Source organism: Astyanax mexicanus, chromosome 5 (genome assembly GCF_023375975.1).
Source record: "Astyanax mexicanus isolate ESR-SI-001 chromosome 5, AstMex3_surface, whole genome shotgun sequence".
Taxonomy (NCBI): domain Eukaryota; kingdom Metazoa; phylum Chordata; class Actinopteri; order Characiformes; family Acestrorhamphidae; genus Astyanax; species Astyanax mexicanus.
In genome coordinates this window covers 38,906,282-38,918,742 of record NC_064412.1, presented here as the reverse complement: position 1 = coordinate 38,918,742, position 12,461 = coordinate 38,906,282, and the positions used below count along the sequence as shown (strand labels likewise).

The 12,461-nt window shown below is 39.0% G+C and overlaps 1 protein-coding gene across 1 annotated transcript in view; it reads left to right on the top strand.

Moving 5' to 3' along the window:
* The window catches only part of dnah9l (dynein, axonemal, heavy polypeptide 9 like), a 132,024-nt gene that overhangs the window by 96,868 nt on the left and 22,695 nt on the right, over positions 1-12,461 (top strand). Inside the window, exons 64-70 of the mRNA XM_049479653.1 lie at positions 633-767; positions 957-1,130; positions 1,737-1,972; positions 2,099-2,221; positions 3,467-3,671; positions 9,725-9,889; positions 11,283-11,423. Coding sequence (XP_049335610.1) covers positions 633-767; positions 957-1,130; positions 1,737-1,972; positions 2,099-2,221; positions 3,467-3,671; positions 9,725-9,889; positions 11,283-11,423 — 1,179 coding nt within the window. The remainder of the gene's footprint in view (positions 1-632; positions 768-956; positions 1,131-1,736; positions 1,973-2,098; positions 2,222-3,466; positions 3,672-9,724; positions 9,890-11,282; positions 11,424-12,461) is intronic.

The window sequence follows — 12,461 nt, the reverse complement described above, 5'->3', positions numbered from 1 at the left end:
ATTCTCTCACTCACTGTCTCTCTCTGTTACATACTCTCTATCTCTATTACTCTCACATTCTCTCTATCTAACTTTCTTACTGTTTCTTACACTTTCTCTTTTTCTCTCTCTCTAATACTTTCTCACATTCTTTCACTCACTGTCTTTCTCTCTTAAATACTCTCTCACTCTCTCACATTCTCTCTCTCTTTACTTACATTTTCTTACACACTCTCTCTCTCTCTTTATCTCTCTCTCTCTCTTTCTCTTTATCTCTCCCTCTCTCTTTTCATGTGTATGTGTAAATGTGTTTATTAAGTTGCTGCCACAGAAAATATCTGTTTTGTCCTTTTTGCATAATTTGAAATTATTTGGAAAATATGTTCTTAACACTGTCAAAATTTCATGATGAATGGACTAATATAAATTCCTCAAAATTACTTGGAATATATTTTTATATTGACATTGATTTATATTAATTACCACAGCCAATACTTTATTACGTAATTACTCTAATATAACATATACTGCATTCTCCATACACCATCCCACGACCTCCATACTGTAATGCACTCTTTTTCTTTTTACATATTTTACATTAACCTACACTAAATGTATTCTGAGGTCTTTTTTATGTGTGTTTGTGTTCCCAGGAGCTGGACAATAGTCTAGATACTCTGACTGCAGCATTTGAAAAAGCCACCTCAGAAAAACTGCGCTGCCAGGACGAGGTGAACCGCACCAACAAAACCATCCAACTGGCTAACCGTCTGGTGAAGGGCCTGGAGGTACGCCTGTGTGTTTTGTGTGTGTGTGTGTGTGTGTTTTATACATTGTAGTTTTTATAATTTGCCCCTCATGCCTGCATCAGTTAGTAAGTGCATTAATTAGACAGACATTAGTTATCAAATTTTTTTTCACGGTTAAGTTCTTTTCATCAGATACATACAGTATGTTTGTGTGTGTGTGTTTTCCAGTCAGAGAACGTGCGCTGGGCCCACTCAGTAGCTCAGTATAGGGAACAGGAGGCCACTCTCTGTGGAGATGTTCTCCTTACTGCAGCCTTTATCTCCTACGCCGGCTCCTTCTCCAAAAGATACAGACTGGAGCTTCTCCACAAGCTCTGGATGCCCTACCTACGCACCCAGAAGGTGTGTTTATGTGTTTAAGTATAATATCATTGTAAAATATTTTATATATATAGCTTTGGATAAATAAGAGACCACTTATAAATGATGAGTTACTTTGATTTTACCAAATTAAAAAAAACTCTGGAATATGATCAAGAGGAAGATGGATGATCACAAGCCATCAAACCAAGCTGAACTGGAGTGGCATAAAGTTATCCAAAAGCAGTGTGCAAGACTGGTGAAGGAGAACAGGCCAAGATGCATGAAAACTGTAATTAAAAACCAAGGTTATTCCACCAAAAATTGAAATTTCTGAACTTTTAAAACTTTATGAATATGAATTTGTTTTCTTTGCATTATTTGAGGTCTGACAGCTCTGCATCTCTTCCATTTCTCATTTTCTGCAAATAAATGCTCTAAATGACAATATTTCTATTTCAAATTTGAGAGAAATGTTGTCTGTAGTTTATAGAATAAATCAACAATGTTAATTTTACTCAAACATACATCTATAAATATCAAAATCAGAGAAACTGTTTCAGAAACTGAAGTGATCTCTTATTTTTTTCCAGAGCTGTATATAGCATTGTATTATAAAGCTCACGCTTTTGCTCACATCTCTTTCAGGTTCCTATTCCAATGACTGAGGGATTAGATCCCATCTCCATGTTAACAGATGATGCCACGGTTGCTAAGTGGAATAACGAGGGGTTGCCAGGTGATAAGATGTCTACCCAGAATGCCACCATACTGCTTAACTGTGAAAGATGGCCTCTGCTTATTGACCCCCAGCTGCAGGGCATCAAATGGCTCAAGAGTAGATATGGAAGCAGCCTCAGAGTCATCAACTTAGGACAGAAGGGGTGAGTGGACACAATAAACTGACTACATTACGTCTTTTATTGATTTATTGTAGATATTTTTATAGAATTGGGAAATGTAAGTTGTGACGTGAAGTGTGTGAAGACTTCGTGTGTCTGTGTTTGTAGGTATGTGGATGTCATTGAGCAAGCAGTAGTAACAGGAGAACCAGTATTGATTGAGAACCTGGAGGAAACCATTGATCCAGTGATCGATCCACTGCTGGGTCGTCACACCATTAAAAAGGGCAGGTGAGAGATTACACAGTAAATTCAGCAGCAACAAGTCAGACCAGGTGTCCATACAGTACACCAACACACGACCAATGCAAAACCTGCATGACCACTGCACACCACGAATAAATCACTCTCTGTCATCTGCACAACAGACTGCATGCTGGACTGAATCGCATCATTGAGTATATACCAGTCAGGGGCATCACAAGAGAGGCTCAGATACAACAAAAACAAGCAATAATAGCAGGGCAGGTCCAAACATGCTACTCAAATACTGAAAATATACAGCTCTGGAAAAAAAAATAAGAGACCACTTCAGTTTTTGAAGCAGTTTCTCTGATTTTGCTATTTATAGGTATATGTTTCAGTCAATTTGGCAAATGTGAGCTGGGCTATTGTGTTCTTTTTGGTCAGTAGTGCTTTTTTGCCTTGGAACTCTCCCATCGAGACATTGTTTGACCTCTTTTGATCTCTTTCTTATTATTATTATTAACACTGACTGAGTGTAACGATGAGGAGGAGACATAATAAGACAAACCAAGAAACTAGGACTAGAAAATAAACACTAAGACTATGAAACAAAGACTAAACCAGGACTTTAACAAAGAAGTGAAATTAACAAACAAAAAATCAAACAGTATAAAGAAAACAAACCAGAACTCTGTAGACAAAAACACAGATAAACATCCAGACAGGGTTGAACAGGGCAGCATCGAACAAAAAGCACGACAGAGAACAAAGGCGCTCATGGGGTATTTATACACAGGCACACACTAGGGACACCTGTGGAGGTAATGAGGGGGCGGAGTTACAAATGAGACACAAGGTGATAACACTAATGACTAGGGCAGGGCTAGGGCGGGGTTAGGGTGGAGACTGGACAATAACAAAACAATGCCATGTGCTCAAAAATGCATGGCTGGGAACACAAGACAGGAAAACCGAGGGCAGGAGCATAGAAAAGAGGGAAAAACACAGGACAGAAACAGGCTAATGTGTGACACTGAGGTAAGAGAGGCCTGCAGTTCTTTGAATATTGTTCTAGGTTCTTTTGTGACCTCCTGGATGAGTTGTCCATGCCCTTTTGGAATAAATTTTGGGGCACTTTTTCACAAAGGGTTAGATTGGTTCGGATAGTTTTTTCCCTAAGCAATGAAATCATCATTTAAAAAGTGCTTTTCATATATACTCCCATGTACTCACAATATGAATATACCTAACATCAAATGTGGCAAACTGTCCTTTTCTGTTCTTGTTTAGGTTTATAAAAGTCGGGGATAAGGAGTGTACGTATAACCCAAACTTCCGGCTCATTCTGCACACTAAGCTGGCTAACCCGCACTATAAGCCTGAGATCCAGGCTCAGACCACCCTCATTAACTTCACCGTCACCAGAGATGGACTTGAGGACCAGCTGCTGGCTGAGGTTGTCAACCTGGAGAGACCCGATCTTGAGCACCTCAAGGTATGTGTGTGTGTGTGTATGTGTAGCAATGTAGAGTACTCTGCTGTCACACCAAAATAAGCTCATTACTAATTAATTAGCATTGTCGTGCAGTTATTATCGTGGGTACCCCTTCTGCAACACACCAGACAGTTATGGCCTGCCCCCGGAGTAAAAATCATGAATCTGATTGGTAAGATTGTCCTGTAACTTTGCTAATAGACTCATTACTACACCCTTCTCAAAATCAGGAGAAGGGTCCACGCAGACACATGAGCAGAAGCCATTTAAAAAAAAAAAAGATTGGTTAAAACCTCTGTCACTCAGATAAGAGTCCTGTAGCAACTGAAAAACACAGACTAATGCTTTGAATTAGTTGATGTTTTTTATTTTAGTTAATTTATAAAACATATGCTTATAGTTTACAATAACTTTAATATATATTTCCTGATTAAATATTATGTAATGATTTACATGCACCTATTGTCACCCCTTCTCTGAAGGGTTATGTAGCGGGCTCAGTGGTTTAATACCTGGTGCTAATTGAGATGTTGAAATATTTTTAATTGGGCGCCAGTTATTAAATTAATTTAATTAGATTAATTAATAAATTAATTAATCAAATTAATTAATAACACAAGACATCTCAGGGTGTGGTTTCTACAGGTGACAGAAATTTTCATAACCAAGTTATCCAGAAAAACACACTGAAATTACAGGTTTTGTAAAATAAAAGTATTTTATTAAATCACACAGATACGAGTAAATAATTCATTAAAAAGTCATAAAGGTAGCCATTAGATATCAAATCATAGTGTAGAATGATAAATGAGAAATAAAACAACAAACACGTTATAATACTGGTATGAAAGGAATAAAGATTAATAGAACTATTAAGTGAATATTTCTAAATAAGGGTCTAAGGCATTTTAAGTCTACGAAACCAGTTCTTATTTCCAACCAAGCAACTCAGAATGAGTCATCTATACTAAAGAAGACTAAATTAAAGACCCGACCCAAACCATGACCAACAGACACCATCTGCCGAAAGATTAAACCCAGCTCTGCCTTACTCTGAGGTGTTGAAGTGGGCCTTGGTGACGTCCGTCTGGGTTGGTCGTCTGATGCTTCACCCCGAAAAAGGATCACGTGAGCCTGTCTGCAGGATGGTTTGACTTCCTGTGTCAGCACGGAGCCCCATTAGAACCCACAGGGTAAATCCCTTCACTCTCAGCTGGCTTGCTGGTGGCCTCCGGACCACAGGTTTCTGGGTTGGATCTGGCGGATCTCTTTTTCAGCTGTACTTTAGCTAAACTTAGATGGAATAATGCTTGGCTTCGTAGATTGTAAAATAACCTTAGATATTTTAACTAGGATAGCTAATATTAATATACTTGAAGATTAAATGCACTAGTCTAAGAAAACTAACTTTCCTTTCTTCATCTCTAGGCCCTCTCTAACCTCTCTCCTCTAACTTCTCCCTGAACCTCTCCTCCACTTCTCTCTTCAACTGCTTCCTTCAACTCATCTTCTCCCCCTGCTTCTCCAACTCCAACTGAACTGAACTGCTTCTCTTCCAACTGCCCTGAACTGAACTGAACTGCTTTGTGTGTGACTGACCCAGTTTAACTATTAGTCTCTGTGGCCTGTTTGGCCCTTGAGCTACGATTGGCCCTGTGGCCCAAATGTCTGTGTTTTGATTGGTCTAGGAGCAATTTCAAACTTTGGCGGGGAAGATGATCTTATTCACAAAGGGCCATAAACCCCCCCACATGGTCACCATGCTTCAGCTAGAGAGAGATTTCCAATTTTTCTAATAGACCAAACCAAAAGAAAACTCAATTAAACAGTGGATCAAAATACATTCTTCAGCATATCAGTTTGTGAGGATAAATTCAGGAAACAACAATCTTACAATTGAATCACAATAAATGTAATATATATATATATATATATACAGGTGCTGGTTAACGAATTAGAATAATTTGAAATAGTGCAATCATGAAATTCTTTGAATGCATTTTTTGTGCAGAAAGCAAATCAGGTGTTCACCGCACCTGTCCTACTCGTTAGACTAATCACAGAACTCGTTACCTGGAAAAAAATTTGCTCAGCTGAGCTTTCCAAAAGGCCCATTTAGGCCATTTAACTGTGACACTGTTGTTTTATTGAATTAGAATAATGGAGAAACCGTTTCATTGAATTAGAATAAATGCTCGAATTTTTGTTTTCTGTGAAGAGTGTTCACTGTGCAGTATAAAGTCAGGGTTGAGTAGAATTTCTAAGTTGTAAAATCAATCATGGGTAAGCAGCGCGACCTCTCAACTGGAATAGTGGCTCAAATTCAAGCCCTTCGCCAACAAGGCTTGACCCAAACTAAAATAGCTGAGCAGCTCGGCATCAGCCAGTCTTCCGTCTGCAAAGCTCTCAAGAAAAACTGCAGCAAGCGCACCAACTGTTCCGGCGTCCGAAAAACTTCTGCTCGCGACAACAAGCAGCTGAGAAAGATCGCAGTCAGCAACCGGTTCAAGTCCACTTCCGAGCTCACTTCCAAGCAGACCGGCTGACGTCTCCAGATCAACCACTTACCGTCGTCTGCGCGAACTCTGCTTCAAATCTCGCGTTCCAGCAGTAAAACCGATGCTGAACAAGATACAAATGGAGAAACGTCTGAAGTGGGCCAAAGAACATGGCGAGTGGACTGCTGAAGACTGGCAGAAAGTGGTCTTCAGTGACGAATCACGCTTCTGCATCTCCTTCGGTGGCCAAGGTCCTCGTGTTTGGCGTCGTGGTGGTGAAACCTACAACCACGAGTGCGTGAAAAGATCCGTCAAGTTTCCCCAGAGCGTTATGGTCTGGGGATGCATGTCCGCTCGAGGTGTAGGGAAACTCTGCTTCCTCAAGAAGACGGTCAATGCTGCCGTATATCAAGATGTTCTGGAAACGTTCCTGATTCCGACTGTTGAGGAACAGTTCGGCGAAGAAGACTTCATATTTCAACAGGATCTTGCACCGGCTCATGCGGCAAAGTCGACCAAAGATTGGTTCACTAAAAAACAGCTTGAAGTTTTGGCATGGCCGGCCAACTCGCCTGACCTCAATGTCATTGAAAACCTTTGGGCCATCGTCAAGCGGAAAATTCGCGACAGAAAGCCTACTACGCTGGACCAACTGAAGCAGAACATCGCCACTGCCTGGGAAGCTGTGAGTGCGGAAACTTGCGACAAGCTGGTCAAATCGATGCTGCGGAGACTTCAGGCAGTCATACAAGCCAAGGGGGCAGCCAGAAAATACTGAGAAAGTGATGATTGTAATTATAATAAAAATTATTCTAATTCAATGAAACGGTTTCTCCATTATTCTAATTCAATAAAACAACAGTGTCACAGTTAAATGGCCTAAATGGGCCTTTTGGAAAGCTCAGCTGAGCAAATTTTTTTCCAGGTAACGAGTTCTGTGATTAGTCTAACGAGTAGGACAGGTGCGGTGAACACCTGATTTGCTTTCTGCACAAAAAATGCATTCAAAGAATTTCATGATTGCACTATTTCAAATTATTCTAATTCGTTGACCAGCACCTGTATATATATTGCCCACAAACAGTTTTGTAATACTCAAGATAATCTTAGAAATACAACGATGGATGGTACTCTGTCAGAAAGAGATCAAGAGTCATGTTATTATTTAAACCCAATTAAATCACTGAAAAGATAATACGTGGTTAAACCACTGATAAACAAATAAAGCTAAACTATCAAATGCTAGTTAAACCTTGTTGATTCAGACTTGAATGTGTAGGAAAATTTAATCAGGACACATCCAAACACATATACCATATACCAGACACATATACCATTATTTAGTAAACATTCTGTAAAACACTTTTTTTATATAGTCAATATATATGTATTTTAAGCAAAATCTCCTTACTGAGAAATTCCTCCCCTCTGCTGAGTGCTCAGATAAGGCTCGGTCCTTGCCTGTCGGAATTTACGACGGTGGGGGAAGAGAGTCCTTGCAGAATTTGAGCATTTAGGGCTCTTGAGCAAGGCTGAGTGAAGAAATAGTCAGGAAATGTCATTTTGAAATTTAAGGCTGTTTGAAAAAGATTACTCCAAGGCTTCTAGAGTGTTCTGGGGGTGATTGTAAAGTTAGAACATTCCTTTTGGACCATGGGGGTAGTGTGTGTGTGTGTGTCCAAGCAATGAAGAAATCCTCTGTTTAATCCACTACAGTTAGAAGGGCCTCACTGCACAGTAATGAGTCTATGTAAGCAAATATTAATAGGGTAAAACAATTATTGTTTCCCTGATTTTGCTATTTACAGGTATATGTTTGAGTAAAATGAACATTGTTGTTTGATTCTATAAACTATGGACAACATTCCATATTGTCATTTAGAGCATTTATTTGCAGAAAATGAGAAATGGCAGAAATAACAATTCAAGCAGTTCAGCTTGGTTTGATGGCTTGGGATCATCTTGATCTTTATCTTGAATACATTCCAGTGGTTTTTAATTTGGTAAAATCAGAGAACCGTTTAAGTGGTCTCTTATTTTGTTCCAGTACTGTATGTATTTAAATAATAAACAGGGTCATCATTAATCAAAATATATAATGTCTCTGCAACTATATGACAGACAAATTTTCATCAAATGGCAATTGTCATATTGAAAAATTCCAGTAATTGTATATATATTAATATATATATTTTTATTTATTGTTTTTTTTTTTAATCAAAAACATGTCTTCTTATCAACTGCTAGTTTTCACTAAAATTGTCAACCCTGTTGTGCTGCTTGCATAACATAATTTATACATGCATGACATAAAAAAGAGAAAGTAAAAAGCTCAAAGTCTTATACATATGATACAAAGTTAAAATTTTAACTTCTGTATCTTTGGCTCTTACAGATCTGTTCCAACCATTTTAACAATTAACATGCTTTAATTAAATAGTCATATAACTTGTTCTGACCTGATTTCTAGAACAAAATGTTAATATACAAGTTATGGTTGTTCTATCATTTACATTACATCATGATTTTTACCTTAAAATAATTACAGTAATGTGTCATAATGAGAAACAAACATGAATGAGCTGCTCACTGAATTTATCTGATTTAAAGAAGAACTCCGGTTTGAAATGGACTTTGGATGTATTAAAATTGATCAAATGTTCTTATCTTTGTTGAATAGCCCACCTCTGCTCTTGCACAACTTTCTGAGATCCAGTATTTTGTGCACTTTGCTGAAATGGGGCATATTTTGCCCCTGCAGAAAAATCACTTTTTCCACTGTTATCCAGGCTCAAAGTAGCTCCACACCTCATTGGTAAAAGCTAAAGAGCCCTGACATTTAAAACGAGGCATTTAGAACTTAAAAACTACACAAGAAGTTTATTAAAAGCCACTGTTTACATGCAATAGTGTAGATAAATCTCCTAGTTCTCTTAAATTAATGTCACAATAAGTCAACCCTCAAGCATGAACGAATGGGTAGGATAGTTGAACAGATTGCAAAATGAATTCCTTGGAAATGTATGAATTTTAGCTGTTGCTGAAAATATCTAGAATGCAAAAAACCAACAACAAATTACATAAACATTGCTCAAAATGTTTTACTATTCATGCTTAACGGTTGACTTATTGTATTTTAAATTCAAGATGGCGGCGCCCAGAGATTTACCTACGCTATGGGATGTAAACAGTGGCTTTTAATAAACTTCTTGTGCAATTTTAAAGTTCTAATTGCCTCTTTTTAAATGTTAAGACTCTCCGGACTCTACCAATGAAGTGTGGAGTGTTTGAGCCTGATAGTGATGGAAAAAGTGATTTATCTGCAGGTGCATAATATTCCCCATTTCACTTATTCTAAAGCCTGTTTGGGCAAAGTGCACAAAATACTGGATCTCAGAAAACTGGGCTATTCAACAAAGTTTAGTATTTTTTTATTGCATTTTAATACACCCAATGTCCATTTCACACAAGAGTTCTCCTTTAAGTGATTAAGAACAAAAGGTTGTAATATGATAATGAGCTGCAAATCTGACCTGTATCTCTCTGTGTATCCAGTCTGAGTTGACGAAGCAGCAGAATACGTTTAAGATCGAGCTGAAGCAGCTGGAGGATGAGCTGCTGACCAGACTCTCTGCTGCTGAAAGTAACTTTCTGGGGGACAACATGCTGGTGGAGAAACTGGAAACCACCAAGCACACAGCAGCAGAGATCGAGATGAAGGTACTTTTGAAAAGTGGATGAATTTAAACCTAATTTATTGGTTTCTGTATGGATTTGTTTGGAAATGTGGAGCTATACTATGAAACTGTGCTTGTCTTGGCACAGCTTGAACATTACACAGCAAATTTGCCTGTGTTGAATGATAATTCAATCATTCAGTGAACACTACTGTCTCCTTTTAAAAAATATAATCCTGCTTTAAAACCGGCCTGTAAAATGTGTCAATTACAGTATCTTATACGAACTCATTAACTCATTTTATTTACAGCTTCAAAACTGGCATAGAAAACTGGCATACATCCATCCTACCAGTGAAAGATTTCATAGCTAAATGCTTATGGTGGAATATGGAGATTAACTGGTATACATGCTGGGCTAAATGCTAACGTTAGCCAAAAAAAAAAAAAAAATCTAAAGAATAATTGCAATGTTCGTACTGCAACATTAGAAAAAACAGGGCATCGGTAAGAACATGCAACGTGGGCCAGCAAGTGGTCCAGTGGTCTAAAGCAGCGGGAGTTTGCTGGTTCGAATCCTGGTTTTGTAGCTTGCCATCAGCTGTTGGAGCCCACAGAGAGCACAATTGGTCTTGCTCTCTCTCGGTGGGTAGATGGCTCTCTCTCTCCCCTCATCACTCCAAAGGGTGATGTCGATCCGCACAAGGCATCTGTGAGCTGATGTATCGGAACTGAGTCGCTGCACTTTCCTCCGAGTGCGCTGTGATGCCACTTGGAAATGATACATCAGCAGAAGTTTGAAAAGAGGCGGAGTCTGACTTCACATGTGTCGGAGGCATGGAGGCATGTGCTAGTCTTCACCATCCTGGTGTTGTTGAATCACTAGTGATGGGGGAGACTAGCACATGCCTCCATGCCTCCGACACATGAGACTCCGCCTCTTTTCAAACTTCTGCTGTGTGCTATGTGCTAGTCTTCACCATCCTGGTGTTGTTGAATCACTAGTGATGGGAGATATACAGCTGACTAGCAGTTGAATAGGTGGGACAATTGGCCTAGCTAAATTGGGGAGAAAAAAATTGAAGAAAAAAAAAACATGCTAATTAGATTATTTTGAGATTATTATTCATAAGCCCATTCTCCAAAAACATATATCATTGTACTTCATTATGAGGTAAAATGACAGGGTTTTAAAATGGCTTGAAAACCCTTCTGAGTATTTTCCCCACCAATCAAAGGCACGTACTTAGTGTTTATAAATCAGACAACAATTAAAAAACTGCAGTGAAAAATTACTACAGGGAACAGCTTTTCAGCAGACTCTTAACAGAATCTCCTTCCTCTTTGCTCTATATTTGTTATTTTGGTTCCTGCATGTTTGAATCATTTCTCAGTGTTTCGTCTCTTCAGAGCTCTGCTGTGTGTGTGTTGAGCAGGTGTTGGAGGCGAAGGTCAATGAGGTGAAGATAAATGAAGCTCGTGAGCACTACAGGCCCGTAGCGGTGCGAGCCTCCCTCCTGTACTTCATCATCAACGACCTCAACAAGATCAACCCTATGTACCAGTTCTCCCTCAAGGTCTGCTGCTGAGCGTCTGGATGATTCTTGTTAAATCTGTATTTGTCTTTAGTGCTCTTTGGTCGGGATTAGTTTAGAAGTAGTTTTACCATGTAAGGCAGAATAATGTAGCGTGATGTATAATTTAAGACTCATATGCACATGATAAAAATATAGACTGGGATGGGAGTGGCTGCTTGATTTATGCACTACCATCACCTGATATTTATGTAAAAAAATAACCAATTGATGTTAAAGTCGGAATAGGTGTTGGATCCATGTGCAAAGCAGACTGGATTTAATTTTAATTATATATGTTTATAATTAATATATTTCTTTGTATAATTTATTAATTAAAGCTGATGTCTGTAAATTTTGGAATTTGGGGGATTTAGGGCCCTCTCTGGTGAGAATGGGTAATTGCACCGAGCATTTGGATAAATCATTTTAAACTGGACGGGTTGGATGCGGCCTCCTTTCAGAGCAGATGAATCCGATTCCAGGTTATGTTCAGTCAGAGAGACAGAGAGAGAGAGCACGCTCAGTCAGAAACTTCGCTCCTTCGTTTCTTTGGTTTTATTATGAGTGAATGAATTTCTGAGCTCTGAGTTTCCCCTTCTGAAGTCTCCATTGCTCCACCAGTCGCTCGCGTTCAGTAAAACTGAGCCAGATCCTTTTTTAGATGCTGTGTCTGTGATGTAAGTACGTAAGAAAAAAACAGAAGAACTCCTGCGACAAGCGACCCGACACTCCAGTTTTTAGAATTAATATATTAGGCTTAGCAGGGATGGTCATTTCAGCACACTGGTACCCAATAGTACACAATATTTTATCTCTTCTCCACACAGAAATGCTTCTACTTTTAGTTTAGAAACAAAATAATATGGAGTGCCCTCTACAAAGGTGTGACAGAGAAATCTGGTTTGACTGGGGTTTGCATAAAGTGCTGGTTGGTGTTAATCACCGCTGGGGATTCTGGGAGTTGGAGTTTTCTTGCCCTATGTATAACCAGCCCCCCTGCTGGCAGTCCACACTGCCCATCACAATTGCATAACCCAC